The sequence below is a fragment of the Rousettus aegyptiacus genome, unplaced genomic scaffold (genome assembly GCF_014176215.1).
Source record: "Rousettus aegyptiacus isolate mRouAeg1 unplaced genomic scaffold, mRouAeg1.p scaffold_m13_p_7, whole genome shotgun sequence".
Lineage (NCBI taxonomy): Eukaryota > Metazoa > Chordata > Mammalia > Chiroptera > Pteropodidae > Rousettus > Rousettus aegyptiacus.
In genome coordinates, this window is record NW_023416310.1 from 103,469,840 (window position 1) to 103,492,122 (window position 22,283).

The following is a 22,283-nucleotide window of genomic DNA, read 5'->3' on the forward strand; positions in this document are numbered from 1 at the left end:
GTTTAAAAATCATATTACTAGATCATTTTATTGTGTGTTTATTCTTTTCTTGATATTTAGCTGTTGTTCGTTGTTTAACCTTGCTTACCTTCTTCAACATGCAGGCCTACATGTTGGACCAGCTTCGTTTTATACTAGGCATGATCTTTATTAGTTGGCCTGACAACTCTTTTATAATAACAAAGAGCCTTCGTGTATGAATTTTCCAAAATCTTACAGAAAATATTGTAAAAATAGGAAATGAAAAAAATTAGACATCAGGTGTGTGACTTTCAAAAGTTAGAATTCTTAAAATTCTATAACCAAAGACTCGTTCAGTGTTATATTTTTAGAGGTCACATAAGATGTTGTATATGATATACTGCCTTTACCATACCTGGAAAATTAAGACAATTTTGACTTTGTTTTAAAAATGCATAAGAGCTAAATAATTGACTTCAAACATATATCGGTTCATTCAAGCACATTTTGGGCACTTTTTTTTTTTTTTTTCAAATGCCTAACACTGTGCTGGGCCTATGGAGAAGAATGAGATCCTCTATGTTAGTGGTCCCCAACTTTTCTGGCACCTAGGGTGGGTGCTCCTGTGAGACTCTAATGCATGATGATCTGAGATGGAGCTGAGGCGGCGATGCTAGTGTTGGGGAGTGGCTACAAGTACAGATGAAGCTTTACTTTCTTTCCTACCACTCACCTCCTGCTGTGAGCCCCTGTTTCTAAGAGGCCATTGACTGGTACCAGTTTGTGGCTGGGGACTCCTGATCTAGGGCAGAGGTTCTTAATCATTTTTCTTGCCAAGTGCCCCTTTAGCAGCCTTGTAAAGCTTAGAGACCTCAAAAATATTTATAAACACAAAATATGTAGGATTATAAAGGAAACTCATTGAAATAGTTGTCACAATTATAAATTTGTGATAAGTAGCAAGTACAACATTAAGTCATCAAATATTAAGAACTAGTAGTGGATCTAAGAAAGTATTGTAATTTTGAATTAATGATGAGCGTTGACAACTTGTCTTCGTATTTGCATCAATGGTAGTGTGATGAAACTCTGATTCTTATTGGTGATAAAGTTATAGGAACTGCTAATACCACTGTGGTTCATTGCCTATATTTTAATTGAAGAAAATTCTAAATTATGATTTGAGGTTATTGAAGGTAAATTATTTTTTTCCCTATTCAAGTTCACTTTGCATACTGAAACACGGATCCTGTTTGGGTCAGTAGTCTTGATGTTAAGAACCCTGCTTTAGGAGCTCTTAGTTTAGGCTGTGAGACTGATACTTGAATGGGTAGTTATAGCAAGGATTTTGCCCTATTCATCTTTGCATTTTCATAATCCCATAATACCCAGCAAACATTAAGCAGATGACTATCATATCTAATAGAGTGTATAAATAATTCTGAGGGTATGGAAGGGGAGATTACCTCTGTTTAGTGGTTACCTCTGTTAGACAAGGGGGCATGGAGTTGCATCTTAAATTTAGGATACACTGGTATTTTCAAGTTGAACAAATAAGGAAGAGGTACTTACAGTTGAGGGATACTCATAGGCATAGCCTAAGGGAAGGGTAGAGCCAGGTTTTGTGATTATTGAGGGTTTCAAGATGTGAATATAAGGGAGTTGGCAGGATATGAGAAGTTAGGGTAATGCTGAAACTCAAATTGTAAAGCAGAGTTTTGTGTGTACTAGGAAACTGGAAACTATCAGTGACATGATATGATCAGCTTTGTATTTTAGGACATGGAGAGAGATTGGAGCCAATGCCAGTGGAGGCATGGTTACCTTTGTTACAGGCTAGAAAAGGTAGGTCATGACAGTAGCAGAATGGTGGGAAAAGACCTACACTTGGGAGAAAAAGATTCAATGTTTGACTAAATATGGAATGTGAAGGAGAATCTACTCTTTTGGGACACTAGGAAATGGGAAATGGTAGTTGCATTAACCAAGGCAATGAATACAGGAGTAGGTAGACATGGTGGAGAAGATACGGAAGTTTAGCTGTATTTAATAAGTTTGAGCTACCTTGTGATTCAGATAGAGGATTCTTAGTGGGCAGACAGTTGGGGCTAGAGATAGAGATTTTGAAATCTTTATATCAGTGCATTACTGTGGAGTCATCTGAAGTTTTTTTTTTTTTTTTTAAATTTATCGGGGTGACATTGGTTAATAACATTATATAAGTTTCAAATATATAATTCTGTAATACATCCTCTGTATATTGTATCATGTACCAACCACAGTTAATATATCTCCCTCTGTCACCATGTATTTGACCTCTTTTACTCTCTTCATACTTGTATGTGTGAAGGTTTTTAAAAACACACCCTTGGTCTCCAAACCTTACTGTATCTGAATTCAGAAAGATAGCCAGAAAATAGTAATGTGTTGGAAACTGGATGAGATGAGTTTTTCAGGAAGTAGAATGCAAGGAGGTGACAGTGTCAGGTGTTGTGCACAAGTTGAGTAGGGGCATTAAGAAGCTGTGCTTAGGTAACTTTTTCAAGTTTGGCTTAGAAGGGAAGGAAATGGGGCAATAACATGGAGCTGTTTAGAGATATATGGGAGGAAGAAGCAAATCAGAGTTATAAGAAACAGGCAAATTTGAACAAGAGACCAGAAGGGATGGGATCAATTCTCTAGACTTGGAGAGGGAGAGGAACCGTTCCCTTTAAGGTAAAGGGGGAAGTGATAGGATTAAGCACTGTTATAGGTGAATTTGAGGATGATGGAGGAATGTTATCTTAGAAAATGTGCAAACATTGATATGAAAGGAAATAAGGAGCCATTGATAGTTTTGCAGTAATGGAATGACTTAATGAAGCATTATATTTTCAGGAAGTGATTCTGAAGTGAGTTGGAACTGGAGAGCCTGACGTTTTTGTTTTTGTTTTTAAATGGCTATATCTACGTGTATTATCTTGAGGGCCTGTAGGATTGTTATGAGAAATGGAAGTGATAGATACTAGAGGTATTTTTATTTTTGTGGTTTAGAGGTTATTTTGAGAATTGTTAACAATTTAAAACATTAGCTGAAATATTATTTGAAGAAGATTGAATAACTCAATGAAATTGGTGTTATTGAGGTGATGCTTCATTTTCTAAGCTTTTGGTTTTATTGTATGCACTTGTAGAATCACCACTGTTCTGAATTCATTTAATTTTAGTTCTTATTTTTGAAGCCTTTTCTGAATAACCCATTGCATAGACTCTTCTAAAGCCTATTTCTATATTTTAGACAACATCCCAACTTTCAAGTATTAACTTTAGGCTGATATTGAAAAATAAAACCTTGTAATTTTTCCTGATGATTGAATGTTTGCTTTCTTTCAGATAACCTCTCGATTCTCCTAAGTTCAGAAGCATTACGTGAATTAAGATACCATTCAAAACAATGGTCTTCAGGTTGATTATTAAATATATAAAATACCATAAGGCTGATTTCGAAACTTTGCTTGTATTTCTTTTGTAACTTAGAAGTTAAACTTATTGGCAAGCTACTAGATTATCTGCATATTTCGTTCAGTTTTTCATGTCCTCAAGAATGCCGAGATTTTTCTTAACCTAAAAATAGATTTTAAAAAACTGTTGATGTGGAGATGATTTTAGAGGTGGAGAGAAAAAGGGAAAGAGAAAAATAGCTTTTACTTTAGAAGCTGCCAGTTCTCTGCTGCTGATTTTGGAACTGCATCTCTGTCCTTGACTTCAGCAGAGGTACGTCCAGGCACACATTTTAGCTTCCTTTGGGACATCTTTGTTTTAACATCCCTCTAGTGCCTTAGGATAATCATAAAATTGTTGAAGCTCCTAATTTCTATCACTTGATTATATTGAGGAATAGTTAGGACTGCCCTAGTACCACATTTGGTTATTCATTAAATGTTTTCTATTCTTGCTTTCTCAAATTCTTCTTTTCACCATTGCCATTACCATCATCATAGGCCCAGACCGGGTAATTTCAGGCCGGTTCTATTACATTTTTAATAGCACTTGTATTGCTAAAGAATATGTGATGGTCCTGGATCTGAGTTTTGTTTGTTTTTTTTTTGTTTGTTTTTGGCTCATATCTGAAAGTATTAGAGATCTTAAATCTGAGAACATCATTGGGCGAGTTTTACATTTCTGTCCTCATTTTCCAAATCCGTATATAGACCTGGGGTTAGTAAGCCTTTGAACCTGCTGCTTATGTTTTACTCTCATCTGTAAGTTCCAGTCAGTGCTGTGCTTGCACCTGCATATCACAGCGCCTCCTCAAGTATAGACATTCCTAAAGAATGTGGGGCATGTCTCATATTGTAATCCCCCATCATATACCAGGTAACACTTTGGTGCATATTCTGTCTTCTCAGTTAGATTATATGCTCTTCCAGTGCTGAGATGGCTGTTTTTAACTTCTACAAAGCTTTTTTAGCTTTTGTATATAATAATAAAATAGATATTTGCAGTGCCAATATTTCTGTAGCATTGAATAAATGCATGTATTTTTATATTTTCTCTTAAGCTTAGTGTTGTGCCTGGTACAAAATAGGACTCTAATGTAGGTGTGTTCAATGAATAAAATGAAATTAGTTAATAATAACCATCTTTTGTGTTTTTATAATTGGCCATGCATTGTACTAAATGCTTCATACGTATTAAGATCCTCTAAATACTTAACAATTATATGAAATAGTTATTTACATTAATAGTTGTAATATTTACCAATACAGCTAATCAGTGGCAGAACTAGAACTTGTACCTTGGTCTCTCAGCTTTTAAAACCATTTATTGTGCTTTACTCCTTCCCATAAAGTGTGTTTATGTGAATTTATGTGTTTAAAATTTTTACATTTATATTAAGCACCCTAAGATTACCTCATATTTAAGAATATGGTTATAAATGTGACTCTTACTCTGTAAATTTATACTCCTGAAATATAGCACTGCACTTTACCCTATACACTGCATTGTTAATAAAATCAGAGAGTGGTGTGTACCAATTATAAACTCAGAGTTGGAAATGGTCTTCTAGGGTCTTGACCCCAGAAAGGGAGAACAACTTGCCTAGGAAGCGAAACTCAGACCCAGACTGGTCTAAGTTTAAGTATCAGGGTACAATCTAAGCTTCGTAACAAAGTGTAAGATACAGTAAAATAAACTATCTCTCTCATATTAATAAAAAAAGAAAAAAAAAGTAGATAGGTAGTTTTTGGCAGGTAGTGCAGTGTCATGAAGTCCCCTAGTGATCCTAACTGGTAGATCCTTTAGGACAGCTCTGCCACCTGGCTTCCTTTTCTGAGTCCAAGGGATCAGCCCTAGTTATTGCTGTTTCTCAGCTATCAGGAAAGGGGTAAAGAGAAAGGAAGGAAAAGCCTTTTGTACTTAAGGAGATGATCTAGAATTTGCACACACCAAGTTCTCTTTTAGTCCATTAACTTGAACTTGGTAATATGGCCACACTTAGATGCAAAGAAAGCTGGGAAATGTAGTCTTTAGCTGGTTAGCCATGAAAACTCTGGTAAAAGGACAAAGGAGAGGAAACTCTGGGGTACAGTTGGTAGTCTTAACCAGTTGTACTCTGGTTTTCAGTGTGAATGGCCTTTTTTTTTTTTTTTTTTTTTTTTTACAGATTTAAGGTACAATGATAAGCCTTATTAGTGTCTGATAACAATAATAGGGCTAAATGTGGAGCATATGCTAGATAATGAGTAAGAGATAAATTAGAGATGTGCTAAGCAGCAGCAGTGGTTCATTAGGCTACTATACATATTTCTGTTTTCCTATAGCAAAGCTCTTTAGTTGAGAAAGCAAGATTGGGGTGGGGGGATGTGGTTGGGGTGGGGATTCAGGATTGAAAAAGGCAAATGGTCAAAAGTATATCTAGAATGTATGGGATCTGGAAAAATATGAGTGGTGGTAAAGGAAATGTAGACGGTGCCAGGATGGAGAGAGTCTAGCTCAGCCAGAAGGCACCAGGTACTAGAACTGATGAACTAGAGGACTTGAGTAACTGGAGGGATAGGTAGTGTGGAGATAGCTATTTATTCCACAACTGAACAGAAAGGTTTTTTTGCTTTTGGTTTTTACCGCTGCTGGGCAAAAGTGGATTACTTCTGTTTTTGTATTGCAAGCTCTATTCCCCTTCCAGACAGATAAACATAATAATTATTCTGTGAATACATTTTCTTTATTCTGTTGGGTGGCACTACCCTGGTGCAAACTTTCTAGTGTCATTTTCCAGAGTGTCCTTTCCCAATGAATTTGCACAGGATGCATTTAAATCCTCCAGCAATGATGTGTTGCTATTATTAGGGGACTGGTCAGATTGTGCTCAAGTTTTTATTGGGGGATGGTCACTTAGCATATACCAAAATCCCAGCTTCCAGAAGAAAAGCAGGTATTCAGCATAGATCACATTGTTTGTACAGTGTAGTCATAGTAAGCTACACTTACAACTTGGGGAAAGTTTCACAGTGTAGGGGATAGTTTACCAGTCCAGTTCCCAGATGCCAGACACAGGCCAATCTTGTAAGCAGGCCTTTCTAAGGATAACTGTTAGGCCTGCAGTCTATTCTCTGGCTTTATTCATGCTGATTTTCTAGGTTTCTTGTAGAAAAGAATGCCTTGTCCCCAAGTAAACAAAGCCAGAAGCAATAGTTTACAGATTGCTTTCATGTAGATTATCTTATTTAATTCTCTCAACTCTGTGATGGAGGTTGGTAGAGTACAGAATTTTATTAACTGTTTATGGGTGAGCAAGTCGAGGTTTAAGGAGCTTAAATGATGTCCAAAGCTTAATAAAGGTTGGAGGCCAGGTTCTGTGAATTCCAGATACTTTAAATAATCTTTTGAAAATATTTATGCATTTAAATTTGATTAGCACTCAGAGGGAAAATTAAAGGAAAATGGGGACATTTAAAGTTACATGTTCTTCTAGTGGTTACCAGAGGATAGGGAGGAGGTAGATGGGATAAAAGGGATCAAATATGTGGTAAGGAAAGCAATCTAACTGTAGGAGGTGAACACACAATGTAAATATATATACGCTTTACTGTTAAAAAGTACAGCTGAAACTTACTGGATTTCGTTAACCAATGTCACCACAAAAAATAAATTAATAAAAAAAAATGTTCTGTTAGTTTTCCATAAAATATTCCTATTTAAGACTCACACCCCTTTTCCTCCCAATCTTGCAGGAGGAAAGAGGATTGTACAGTTTATATTATTTTTAAAATGATTATTCTTTTTGAGGATAAAGAGTTGGGGGGGGGGGAAATCCTAAATGCAGTACCCCTTGAAATGACTATGTACTCAGAGTGAGTATGAGCAAGTAGGTCCTGACAGAATATTTCATTCTCATAAACAAACAAACAAGCAGCCACTAACATTCTATTTAAGTGTTTTGTTATTAAACAGATCTCAAGATAAGAAATTTCATCAGTGTTCATTCAGAAATTACTTTCGACTTATTAACAAGCTGCTAAATGTCACTATATTGCATCTGTACAAGAGAGACAGGGTCCCGTCCTGACAGGGCTTATGGTCAAGTAGAAAGGGAGAGAATAGAGAGGTAGTTTCAACAGTGCTCTTTCAATCACCAGGATGAAGAATGTTAGCTGGTGGCTCTACTGGGGGAAAGAAAGAGCTGTTGTGGAGGCAAATGGGAGGGGGGAACCTATTCCAAATGTAGAGTGGAAGGGATTGGGGTGACCAGGAAGGCTTCTAGTAGGAAGTAACTAGTAAGCTGAGACTGGAAAAATAAACCAGGCTAATAGGGGAAGAACAGAAAAAGTATGCCAGACCAAAGAAAAACAATGAAGAAGATCTGAAGTGAAACCTTTGCATTCAAAGACCCATTTGGAGTAGATACAGGCAGGGTGTGGGAGGAGAGAATGGGCAAAGGCCAAGTCTGTTAAAGGTTAAAACTTTACCCTGAGAGCAGTGAGGTGTTAACCTAGGGATTTTTAGTAGGCGGGTGACATGTTGAGATTTTCCCACTTTGGCTGCACTGTGGAGAATAAATTGGAGGAAAGCAGGAGGGGCCGGGTGAGATACTACCGTAACTCAGATTAGGATGATGGCAGTGGGTTGTGATGGTGGTTGACTCAAGATACTTAGGAGATAGAATAAATAGGAGTTGGTGACTTCTAGATTTTTGGTTTGAGCATTTGGATGAATAGAGACTTTAATAGGTTGACATTAGAGAAATAAACTTCTAATTCAACTACTGGCTTTCTGCTTCGGAATACTTCCTTTTTCTTTTGTTTCTTAGTTTTGTGGCACCTTTGCTGGTTTTTGAGCTAATGGCCATCAGACTTAACTATAGCTAGTTTTTTTTCTATCCTGAAAAGTTCAGTGCAAAAATAGATCATGTTCTTTTGTAAGATTATGATGGTTATCAAGCTTTTTTTTGTATTCCTTAGAGGAGAGAGTGTCTAAAACCTGGGGAGTCAAAAGAAGTGCTTATTGAAATGAATGTGAAATTTCAGTACTGACTAGGGGTATAGAAGAGCATAATGCAAAAAAGTAAATGTCTCCCTTTCTCCAATTCCCAGTTATTTCCCTGGGATCACTTCTTTTAATAGTTAATTGTATATTTTTGTATTAATTTCCTTATCTTTATCAAAAATGTGTAATGCACATACAAGCATATCGATGTTTGTTTGCCTCTACTCTGGTGCTATACATTACTATTTTGAACTTTGTTTTTTTTATGCAGTAATTACCTTGGAGATCTTCACATATAGTTGCATGTCATCCCTTGAAAGGCTTGCACAGTAGTATTCCACTGAATGAAGCTGTCCCTCAATATTAATGAAGGATTGGTTCTGGAACTTCTACAGAAACCCAGACCTACGGCTGCTCAGGTTTCTTGTATAAAATGGTGTAGAACAACGTATACAGTTGGCCTTTCGCATCCATGGATTCGCAACGTTGGATTCCCAACTGTGAATGCAAAACCTGCAGATAGAGAGGGCTGACTGTACTGTAATCTATCAAGTCCCCTATTGGTGGGCATTTTAGTTCTAGTTTTCTCTCCCTTTAATACACGTAGGCTGCAGTAAATATACTTGTATTATATATGATTATATTAAACCCATTTTTTACATCATGGGTCTATCATGAACTGTGAAACCTTAGATCTGTTAGACTTTGTAAAATCATTCAATTTACTTTTATGTCTGTGTGTAGGCTCCTAACATATACAATCATAGGTGAGTTTTTAAAAAATAGACTTTAGTTTATAGGGCAGTTTTAGGTTCCCAACAAAATTTAGCAGAAAGTACAGAGATTTTCCATATATCCCTGCCCCCACATATGAAAGATCTATTTTAAAAGTTTGTGCCTCGTAAATTGTAGAGAAATTGTTCGAACCATTGTGGCAGATATTTGTGTCCTTCAGCAAGTACCAGGATTATTAGGATTAATTATAAAGTATTACAATTAAACTAAAGTTACAGTTTTTATAACTGGAACAAGAAGGCATTGTATTTGGATGAGACGAGTAGATCCAGTAGCATGTCATTAATTCAGCAAATGTTTATTGAACTCTCTGTATGTGTAGCACAGTGTTTTAAGTGTTGTAGAGATCGGACAGACACTATCCTCATACTAATCACAGAGACAGTCCTAAGCTAAGGCTCTTTTGTAAGATCCCAGTCAGTATATGGCCAAGTCAGGATGTAGATCCAAGTTTGGCTGATTCAGAGGCTGTTCTTCTGTTTCTGTCATGTTGGATGTGGGGAATGACTCTTGGTCTTAGCATATTGTCTGTTAGGTTGTGAACTATAGCCCATTGTATTAAGGCACTTCTGTTATTGCAGTTAGACCTATTAGCATAATACACAGCTGTGCTCTTCCGCTTTTCTAGAAGAACATGCTGATATATGTTGAAATAGAAAGCCAGTGAAAGACAGCATTTTAAAAGCAAGCAGAAATGTCTGTATTTCATGAACCAACCAAATAATGGAACATGGTAATTTTATTGAAGTTTATAACTTCAAAAGTAGTGTTTTGTGCTAGTCTTGTCTGTCTGAATTCAAGATAGACTTCAGACGAGTGAGCCAGTTTACATATTGACTGCTTTGGGTCCTGTTATCCCAAATGATTGCTTTTCTAGGTGCTTGTCATCTGGGTAAGAACACAAATTTGCTGTGGCTTCCAAGAATGTGTATGTATACTTGTCTATAATGGCACAGGGAAGCTGAGAAAAGGAGGTATGCTGTTTTCTTGTTTATTAGGTGAACCTGAGTTCCTCATCGATGGGAGTTGTTGAAGAGTTGGGTACCAGTCATGTGTGCCTGAGCGTTTTGTGCAGGACCAGCCCTTAAAAAAATTGGCATTCCTAGTTTGTACCAGCTGCCGGGATAGCATTTGGTTTACAGAAGACCTGGACTGATTTTCTTTAATCATGTATTTATAGTAGAAGAGACAAAGGAATTGAAAAGTAGTCATAATTTGCTTCTGTAAAAATCCCAGACTTTTTAGTGAAACAAAAGAACAGAGTGTTACTTGTGAAAAAGTAAAACTGGATGGATAGATAGAATCTTTTGCAAAAATAGATTTTGTCACGGGCAATAGATTTCTTAAGGATTTCAGTCCCCCATGGTTCTGTTGCTAGGATTAAGCCTTTTTGCATTGCAGCATGGAGAAGCTTTTATTTGCGTTAAGTCAGACTTCTTGGTATGTCACCTGACAGTCTTGTGGTTTCAGATGAATATGGTTCATTGCTATTCTTAACCTGAGTTGGCAGTTGTGCATAAGTGGAGTTTTTAGGGATTTTGAAAAGTGGAACTGCTTAAGAGAAAGAGATGCCACTAATGTACAGTTTAACTCAAGAGGTTATTTTCAAATATTGTTAACATCAAAATCAGCCCATCTAATTATAAATTTGATGATAATGTTTGCTTTAAAATATCTGAAGTAAACATTTAAATGCTGAGATTTTAGATGTACTTATTTTATGAAAAGTTGATTAAACTATGGCGATAAATTTAGGATTTCTTGAGCATGTTTTAAGCAGGTGGTAATTATTATTTAAAAATATGTAATTTATGAATGTTATATATAGTCCCTGGTATATGTGTGTCCTATTCCCTTTCCGTCATAAACTGCTTTTCTTTTTCATTTTTACATAGGAACACTCACTACAGATATTTGGAAAGCAGTGTGCTTTTTTGTATTTACCTCTTATACATATTTATAAGTAAAATTTAAAAACTTGACATTAATGAGCTTATTGATCGTAACCTAATTTTTTTTATAGTTAATGTTATTCTTTAATTTTACTGACCTGGACCTGAATTTATATGGTAATGTTTTTGATGCCTGTGAACCTCATAACTATGTGTCCCCACTTAGTCCTGTTAATGACTTGAATTAAATAATTTGAATTAGTGGTGAGTTTATATTAAGGTACATTGTTTTTATATTTTAAATAAATTCTATTATGAAAGTCTAATAATAATTTTTCCATAAGTGTAACCAAGTTGAATAGCTTAGATAGTGGCCCTCTCACTAGTTTTAGCTCATTTTAACATTCTTCCAGTGTTCCACTGAAGTTTCTTAAGTTCTCAGGTACAGAGAACTAATGTCAGATAATTAAAAGCTTCATAGGTCAGGAGTAGTATTTCAGTTAGGTGTGTGTGTTGCTAAAAAATATTAAGTAAATATGATAGCAGATATGATGCATGATATGCTCTCATTGTATTGAAATTTATTCTTGCTGAGGTCTGTTTCACCAAGACTTCATGTTATGGATGATAGATTTCTCTGAAATGCTTTATGTAAAGTCTTTGAGCGTTGGATTTTGAACATGTTAGGTTATGAGATAGGTCTAAATAGTTTTGGGATTTTTAATTAATGCTGGTAATAGTTTTTATTTTTATCTTACAGTGCTTTTTCACATGTTATCTTATTTGATTAAATGATAGTAATCCTGCTGCCAGGTAGTTCACTATACTTGTTACTGAAATGTAAATGACAATCATTAGGATTTCATTAATATTCTCAGTATAATTGAATTCAGTATAATACAGATAAACAGACTAAAATTATCTAGTGTTATTTTTATATTTAATTTATTAAAACATTGAAGAAAAATAACTGAATTTAAGCAGCCTGTATAAAAAAATAAAGATTTTTCTCATAAGAAAAAGGCCTAAATCCATAACTAAGTTCTTTGGAATTTAGATCAACAAATAAATAATGGGATTATTTTTCTGTGAGGCTAAAGAGTTATAATTCTTTAGAGGAATAATTATTGTATATATAGCCTTCCAGCAGTAAAATATTATACCTCCTGAAGTAGCCATTTATTCACTTGTTCAGCAAATGAATTGAAGTTCTATTACATTCCTTCTCTCTTCCAGCTTCTCTCTATAGTATTTAGAAAGATACTGAAGTATGAAAAGTAAAAAAATATATATAAACTAAATTTGTGATTAACAAATTGTTAATCTGGGTGGAATTGCCATTGTTTATAAAATCAGTTTGAATTATACTGAAAAGCAAAATTAGTTCAATAAGGATACCTTATTACTGATGATCCCACTTGCTTCAGAAAATTTCTTTAAGCACTTCTTTAATCTGACTCCTAGCAGAAATGCAATGATACTCTAATAGTGATCTATATTTCAAAATTATTTTCAATACTTTAAAAACTTTCTACAGTGCAATTTTTACATGTATTTTATGGTTTCTCTAATTTTCTGTATATGGTTTATCTAATTTTGTATGTATCCTAACCTTAGGTCTTTTATCCCCTGAGTTGGGGAAGAGTTATTGAATTGGGTCCTTGACTCTACAAAAAATTAAGTACTGTCTGTAAACCGAGTATGTAGTTCTGTTTCTCACAGGTATGTAGATAGATGTTCTTTTGGTTAATACTAGAAAGAATTCATAGTGGCCTTCAATTATGATACCTCAGTTACTGGATACTAAATTTTTTTAAACATTGAAAAGGTATCCCTTTACTAGAAATGATGGGAAATTGTTATAGACCATATGTTCACAGTTATTAGTTTTAAAAAGCACAGTAAATATACCTATTTACTTAACATCAAAGGGTTTGGAATAATCTGACTTTACAGTACACTTGTCACACTTGAAGATTTTAAGTTCATTCATTCAGTAATTATTTGTACAGTTCCTTTTATGTACCTAGTACAATGTTAGTTGTAAAGGAAAATAAAAATCTCTCATTTGATACAATTGGGATTTCCAGATTAATGGAAAAAGTCAGTTGAAATGAGGAATTTTAAAAATTACATGTATAGTAACATTTTATTTAGCAGAAAACACATAAATGTACATTCATTTGCCAGTCTTTTGCAAATCAGTATGTTTTACAGAGGGAATGGTGAATGTTATTTCTGTATTGTGGGGACAAAAATTAAAATGCTATATAAAGTAAAAAAGCATTGTCGGACTTAAAAATACTTTGCTTTCAGGACACATTTAAACATTGGCCAGTTAGCAGCAGAGTTCTCTAAAGCAAAATCTTTCTACATTTTAAAAAACTCATCACTTTCTCCACGTACAGAAAATATTTCTTCAGTTGAATATGGGGCTTTTGGCTTGGTGCTTTTGGTTCTGATAGTGACCAATTCTTGGCATGTTGGTGTTACGTTAGGAAAGCTTTTTGGTTGTCTCTTGTAGCCTAAGTTAGCATTCTCTGCTCCCATCCTTACTCCATCTACCCCTACATCATCCATCCCTTTCTTCCTCAATAATACATCCTTTACCAAACTCAGGGTGTTTTCCAGTACTGGAGGCTCTTTCTCTAATTCTGCAAGCATTGCTTTTGAAACTTAGCTGCCTCCTCTCTTCAGGTCTCCTTGGAGCTTTGGGTGTTAATATTTTCTCAGAGCTAGTCTCCATCATCATGCATGTTTTCATTTCAGTGAGACAACAGTGATGGATAAGGTTCAGGAAAGAACAACTAACATAGTACCAGGTACATAGTAGGCACTTTACAAATAATTATTGAATGAATGAATTTAAAATCTTCAGGTGTGATAAGTGTACTGTATAGTCAGATTATTCCATAACTTTTGATGCTAAGTAAAAGTGAAAATGTATAGATAATCAATTGGAAGTAGAAGGAAAAAAGAGACCAGTTGGTGTTTATTTTCAAGTGCATGAAATTCAATTTCAAGATGATTGATTAGGCAAAAGAGTTGGTCAAATAGGAAAAAGCAAATTATTTACATATTTTCTTGAAGTGCGACAGTTGTTAATGTGCTGAGACACAGACTACTGTTTAGTCTAGGGTTTCTCAGCAATTTTTTTTTTTTACATTATCATCCCCCTAAGGAGTCTTTCTTAGACATTTTTTCCCTTAATCTCCACTCCCACCCCCATTCTGATACCACAGATACACTGTATATTTACTTAATATATTGTGGCCTTTAGGAGGGCCACATCTATTGTAATATCTAAGATATATATATTTTAATATTTTGTATAAATATATTTAAATATATATATATATATATATATATATATATATATATATATATATATATATATATAGGCTTCTTTCCCCCTCTCTTACCTCCTTCACCCAGACTAAATTTGCCTCCTTGGAAGTCATCTTGTTCTCATTGAGAATGCATGATTTAGACCTAATTTAGTAGCCAGTTATGTGTTATAGGAATTCATGTGGTCTTCTGAGGTGCAGTGTCAGTGTGTAAAGGAGGTGTCTATTCCAGTATGTTTATTTTCTATTAGCATTCTTTGAAGGTGTCAGATAAAAAAACATGCAGAGCAATAAGCTGACATAAACTATAAATAACATCTGTGTAGAGTCTTAAAATAGTTTGTGGCTCATCACTGAGTAGTTTTCTTACTAATGCTTAAATTAATTATGATGAACACATAGCTTAATACTGAGGAAAGTTTTTCTGTAGTAGTTAGATAATTTTGGTGAATGGTGATGTTGTACTTAACCACTGTTAATGATTAGATATGTCTTCAGTTAAATTTTGACAAAAAAACGGCAACACGATAAAGTGGAAAACATGATGGACTAGATGTCAGAAGATTTAGCTTCTAGTTTAATAAAGGGTTATTCCAAACCCTTTATTGATCAGACGTGAATTCCAGTGGCTTAGAGGAGAGATGGGAGTGAAAAGAAGGGGAGAGGCCAGAACAGTGACTTGGGATAGGTCATTTTTATATCTCTTTCACTTGAAAAATGGATAAATTTTCACTTGAAAATGAATACCCTTTAAATTATTTGTCTATTAAAGGAGGCACTTTGGGGTTATTGTTTGTTGTTGTTTAATAACGTGTTCTAGTATATTTGAAATAGAATTAATTTGCCAGGCAACTTTTTGGCGACAAATCCATTTACTCGGTTTCATATCTATAAATTTCAGAATTCACAGCTTTGTACCATTGTAAGGTAAAGGGAACCAAGACTTTAAAAAAAACCTCTCCATTTCAGGAACATACTCTGAAGAAGCACAGATGACTTCTCATGTAACTTCAACTCGCTCTTTTTTCGAACAACAATAACTTTAGGTATTTTTTGTGTCTTCCTTTTTTAGATAGGTAGGTAGACAGACAGAATATATTATATATATCCTTTTTTCCTTTAAGAAAAAGGTATAATCTATATTTAGATACCTGTATGTAGATATAGATGTCTGTTTTTCCTTTAATAAAAAGCCTCTTGTAACTTCATTTCTCCTACCCTTCTGGAGTGACCATAGATCTTGGTTGCCCAAGATAATCTTGATTTACTCTTTTGCATTTAAGGTCCCTTTTTACTTTCAAAACTTTACAGTTTAGATGGTCAGTTAATTATGCCACACTGTTCCTCTGCCTTCCCCTTTCACAGGGAAGCCTTTCTAAATAGCATGTGTTTATACTTAGTTTCTCAGCTCTCTTCCTTCAGTCCATTGCTATTGCTTTGCGTCTACCCCCATCCCACTTCTCTACTGAAATGGTTCTTGCAGGAGTACCAAAGACTACCAAATTGCTAAATCCCATGGACATTTGTAGTCTCTAAAAATTTTTGACCTTTCTGCAGCCTTTGGCACTGTGCGCTATCCCTTTCTTCATCTTTATCTTCCTTGATTTTGAAGTAACATTTTACCATGGGGTTTTCTCTTTTTTCTTCAGTGGTCTTTTTACTGATCTTCCCCAAGCTTCTTTGTTACTCTTCTCTCTGTCCTTCAAATATTGCTGTGCCCTAAAATTCTAGTTTGTTGGTCCTTCACTTTTTTTCTTTTTTTCATTAATATATCTTCCCTGAATGATTTCATTACCAACTATGTATCAGTAACTCCTGTGTCTAGAACTCTAGTTCTCAGTCTTTCAACTGAGCGGTAGGCCATTTTTTATCAATATATTGGACATCAGAGTACAGCTGTCGCACAGGCCCCTCGAACTCAATCAGTTAACATCTTTATTCCAAACTTGCTTTTCCCGCTGTATTCTCTAACTTGGTTAATGGTATCTGTTTTGATAAAATCTGAAAGCTGAGAGTCAGCCATCCTCTTCCCTCATTCCCCATATCCAGTTTCCTGGGTCCCGTCTCTCTGTCTCCTAAATAATATGTAGCTCTGTCCCTTTCTGTCTTCAGTGCTATTATTCGGTCCAGGTTGTAACATTCTTACCAGCAGTAGTTCATACCTTGTTAATACCTCCAGACCCGACACTGTACTCAGTTTTCCAAGTTTGTGTCAATGTGGTTTTCTAAAATGCACAAATGATCTTGTCATTTATTGTTAGAGCCTTACTTTTTGCCTGAATGATAAGGTTCTTATGTGTTTGTGTAAAATGGTTCTGAGTGTTGATGTGGCACCAGCCTACCTTTTTAGCTGTTCGTTTCTTTGCTGCACACTCCTGAGCTAAAAATTACAGCACACTCAGTTTTCTTCTTTCAGGGAAGAGAATACCCTTCTTCCCTACTTGAAGCTGATAACTTTAAGTAGCTAAATAATGCAGGATAATGGTTAAGATCGTGGACTCCAGTAACACACTACATTATTTTATTAATTTTGAAAAATATGTATACTTGTGTAATTACAACCCCAATAAAGATGTAGAACATTTCAGTCACTCCGGAAAGTTCCTTTGTATACATTTTTTAGTTAATTCACCTCACATCCCAGTTTTGGCCAACCACGGTTTCGATTTCTGCATAGAAATGACCAATATGTATGCTTTTGTGTCTGGGTTTTTGTCACTCAGCAATGTTTTAGAGTCTGTCTATGTTATTATGTGAGCAGTAGTTCATACCTTGTTATTTCTGAGTGTATTTCCAAGTAGGAATATATCATGGTTCTTTTATTCATTCTCTCATTGACGGTCATTTGCGATGTTCCCAGTTTTTTTGCTCTTATGGATAAAACTGCAAAGAACACTTTTGTGAAAGTCTTTATGACCAAATATTTTAATTTCTGTCGGATACGTACTTATGGGAAGAATTGCTGTGTCAGTAATTTTATGAAACAGTTGTTACCTATTATACTCCTACCAACATTGTATGAAAGAGTTCCAAGTGCTTTATACTCTTACTAACAACTAGTGTTATTGGTCCTTTTAGTTTTAGCCATTTTAGTGGTTGTGGAAGGATTTACTTGGATTTCTCTGAAGATAAATACTGTTAGCATCTTTTCCATATGCTCTATCACTCATATATCTCCCTGGTTAACATGTTTCTTTTCCCACAACCACTTTTTACTATTTCCGCATTTTAAAACTTGTTCTTTATTTTCTTTACTCACTTTACAATGAAAAAAGGGCTCTTAGATGTGAATTCACTCAACACTTTACTTTTATATCTACACATCTTTCCGTACTAGTGTCTGTCCATCTTTGCCTCTTTTTTTTCCAGCCTAGTGCAGGGGTTATCCTTTCTTGTTTGAAGCTAAACTTTTCACCTGTACTCCGTATCCTGTCTTCCTCTATTTCCTCAGAAAACTTGCTTTATCGGTCACCATCTCCCTTCCACATCACATTCTTTTTCATCAATATGTAAACATGTTTAGATGTATCCTTTTAAGTAAAAAAAGCTGTCACTCTACTTCATGATTCCTTTTCTTTTTTCTTTTCCTTGATAGCTGTTTTAAGCTTACTATTTTCTCTGTTCCTATTCACTCCTCAATGCTCCACAGTCTGACCCCTGTTCTCTACTTACTCCTTAGTACTTCCTTGCCATCATCCAATGGTGGTTTTGTTTCTAAAGCTAGGGGATGCTTTTTAGTGATGGCCATGGAATTTCCTGACTTTCATCCTATGTCCGTCTGGTTCTTTTATAGTTTCCTTTGCATAACATCAAAGCACAGTTTTTAATGAAAGCAGTTCAGTGGAATGCAAATCAGTTTGGTGCAAGGATGAATTTCTGATTTAGCTTGAATCAGTTTCTAACACATGGACATTTGCTAAGGATTAGACAGGAGAAAACTAAAATTGTATTTACTGTCAAGAATTTGAGATGATGTTTTGTGTTGCCAGTTATGGGTTGTTTAACATGCATTGTAGGGTTAAGGTTAAGATTTTCTTAAGGAAATGAAGCAACCCTATCAAGAGCTGTCACTGATGGACTGTGAGGAATTGGACGTTAAGCTTAATGTAACTAATGACAAAGAGCTTCTGGAATGACATTTCTGCTGTTTCTTAGCAACTGTTCCATCAGTTGTCCTATGTTCAGTTCACCAGACTTGTATCTACACATACAGCATATTATTTTCTCTTTCTCTTTCCTCCCTATCTCACTTCATTAATCTTTTAAATTATGAAACAAGTGCATCATAAAAGTACATAAAGCAAATATGGTGGCCTTTTTTTCCCCCCACTGTAAAGTGAATGAATATCTATTAAACACAATCCAGTCAAAATGTAGAACATAGTACTCCAGTTCACCTGGTGCGTCTCTTCCTGGTTACTGCACCCTCCCCCCGCCCCAACTCCCAGAGGTAACTGCCACGCTCCAAACTTTGAAGCCATCAATTAGTTTTCCTTATAGTTTTAAAAATTATGCATCCCTAGATAAAACTTTATCTAATTTAAGTCTTTATGTAAATGGAAAAATATAGTAACTGTGTATGTGTCAGTATTTGTTTCTGTCTGATTTCTTTTGCTTAGGGTCCATCCCTGTTTTTGCCTATAGCTGATGTTTATTCATTGTGTTCCTTGTGTAGTATTTTGTAGTCAATATTACCATAACATACTTACCCATTCTACTATAGATGAACATTTTAATTGTTTCCAGTTTTCGACTATTATGAAAATTGCTGCTGTGAACATTCTTATATAATGGAGTTCAATTTTACTGTATTTTGTTCGTTTAGTATTTAACTCAAAAGCCTATTTTCTAAAGAGATTGTGCGACTGTTGACTCACAGCAACTAAATGTGAGAATTTCCATCACATATATGATTTGTTCATCACATTATTTTATTTGCTATTGTTTAAAAGTACTTAGTTGTCCTTATTTAAATTGAAAACTATTTCTGTTTTTGTATTTCTGTATTAAAGAAACAGTAACAAAACTATTTAAAAATATGGCTTAATGGTATGCTGTTTGGTTTATGCCATGAAATCACTATGTTTCCTTGTTATGTTAAATGTACTTACATATTTTTAAGTTAGCTATTTTCAGATTAATATGGGATTGACTATACGTTATATACACTAAGTGATATGCACCATTACTTTTATTTTTTAATCTAAAATGTCATAGCTCTTTTAAGTTTCAGCCCTGAACTAAATGGTTGTATTTTATAAAAAGATCTATTATGTAGTCTTTAGCAATAATGCAACTTTGGGTTTTGTTATATAGGTTTTATTTCTAGGAATTTATGTAGAATATTAAAATAACTCTAATGGATCTTTATTTTTCTTTAAAGTTGGCCTTTGCCAGAGTTTGATCCAAGCCAAATTCGACTGATTGTGTATCAAGACTGTGAAAGACGAGGGAGAAATGTCTTATTTGACTCCAGTGTTAAGAGAAAAAATGAGGACATATCAGTATCGGTGAGCATCATTATTAATTTGGTTGAAATTTAATGTCAAATACTTTAATTCAATAAAGAACAAATAAAATTTCAATTATGGTACTTACGTTTGTCAGTATTAAAACATCTTTGCTACGCTTTTATAAATCAGAGCCCTGAATTTGAGAATTTTTAAAAGAAAAAACACTTGCCTTATCTGTCATCAGCCTAGTACCAAGGAACATTTTAACTTGACATTTATTTCCTTATGTAATTGTATGGAGAGATATGACTAGACCTGCAGAGATCCTTAGAGGATCTGGTCCAAACCTCTAATCTTACAATTGTGGAAAGTGGGACCTAGAGAGGTGAAATTACTTGTCTGAAATTATTTGTCTGGAAGTGCAAAGCAAGTTAAATCTGTAGCTCTTAATCCATCATGTTTTTCCTACTCTATTGTGGTAGCAAGAGAAGTTATTCTGTTAACACTCAAAGTTGTATTTTGAAATATTTCATGACTAGCTTAGCAATAGTACATGGATATTCACTTGGTCATTTAAGAAAACTTGGTGATTGTGGTTGTCTTTGCTGCTGCAACTACCATAACACTTTCTGACATAAAGACTCGGTCCTCTGGACCTGTAATCTGGAAATTGAATCCTAAATGTAAAGGGCAGCCATTAAAGGGATTTGGTTTACATTTCAAAAAATCACTTTGGTAGAGAGCCCAGAAATAAACTCAGGCAGATATGATCAATTAGTTTATGACAAGGGTGCCAAGAATATACGTTAGGAAAGGATAATCTCTTCAATAAATGCTCTTGGGACAACTGGACAGCCACATGCAAAAGAATGAAACTGAACCATTACCTAACACCACACACAAAATTAACTCACCCTGGATTAAAGACTTAAATGTAGACCTGAAACCACAAAACTCCTAGAAGAAAACATCGGCAGCAAGTTCTTTGACATGAGTCTTGGCGGTGATTTTTTTTTTTTTTTTTGGATTTGACACCAAAAACGAAGGCAACAAAAGCAAAAATCAGCAAGTAGAACTACATCAAACTAAAAAGCTTCTGCACAGCAAAGGAAACCATCAACAAAATGAAAAGGCAACCTACTAGAAGGGAGGAGAAAATATTTGCAAATCATAATCAGATAAGGGGTTAATATCTAAGAGATATGAAGAACTCAATAGAAAAGAAAACCCAAGCAATCCAATTTAAAAAATGGACAGAGGATCTGAATAGACTTGTTTCCAGAGAAATACAGACGGCCTTCAGGGGCTCAATATCACTAATCATCAGGGAAATGCACAATAAAACCACACCACAATGAGATATCACCTCACACATTGTAGAATGGCTATTATCAGAAAGACAAGTGATGGTGAGGGTGTGGAGAAAAGGAAACCTTTGTTCACTTTTGGTGGGAATGTAAATTGTCGTAGCCACTTGAAAAACACTATGGAGTTTCCTCAAAAAAAAAATTAAAACTACCATACGATCTAGCAATTTCACTTTTGCTTACTTATCCAAAGAAAATAAAAACAATAACTTGAAAAGATGCATGAATGCTGTGTTCTTTGCAGCATTATTTATAATAGCCACGACATGGAAGCAACTTAAGTGTCCCTTGATGGATGAATAGATAAAGAAAATGTGGTGTATATATACAATGGACTATTACTCAGCCATACAAAGAATGAAATCTTGCCATTTGCAACAACATGGATGGATTTTGAGGGCATTATGATAAATGAAATAAGTGAAACAGAAAAACACATGTATGTATGGTCTTGTATGTAGAATCAAAAGAAAAAAAACCCCATAGATACAGAGAACAGATAGGTGATTGCCTGAGGCAGGTGTGGGAAGTAGGCAAGATGGGTGAAGTGCATCAAAGGTACAAACTTCTAGTTACACAATAACATGGAGATGTTATGAATAGCATAGTGATTATAGTTAATACTGTATCGTAGCTTTGAAAGTTGCTAAAAGAGTAAATCTTAAAGTTATCAGAAGAAAAAAATTTTTAGAACTATACATAGTGATGACTGTTAACTTATTGTGGAGATCATTTCCCTATCTATACAAATAGCAAATCATTATGTTGACACCTGAAACTAATATACTATATGTCAGTTATATCTCAATTTAAAAAATACAATGAAAAAATGACTTTGGCTGCTATGTGGAGACAAGTTAGATGTAGGGGATGAGGGAGAGGAGATTTGGTGTATACGGCATTTTGGTTCAAGTAGCTGTCAGGCGAGATGCCAGAGTTCATAGGGTTTTAGATGGTCAGGCAGACAATTGAAAACTAAGGGTAGCTGCTAAAGTGCTAAGC

At 34.9% G+C, this 22,283-nt stretch overlaps 1 protein-coding gene across 2 annotated transcripts in view; it reads left to right on the forward strand.

Moving 5' to 3' along the window:
* The window catches only part of FNIP1 (folliculin interacting protein 1), a 101,433-nt gene that overhangs the window by 18,770 nt on the left and 60,380 nt on the right, over window positions 1-22,283 (forward strand). For both annotated transcript variants that reach the window (XM_016118362.2, XM_016118364.2), the window contains exon 2: window positions 19,845-19,971. In XM_016118362.2, the coding sequence (XP_015973848.1) occupies window positions 19,845-19,971 (127 nt within the window). The remainder of the gene's footprint in view (window positions 1-19,844; window positions 19,972-22,283) is intronic.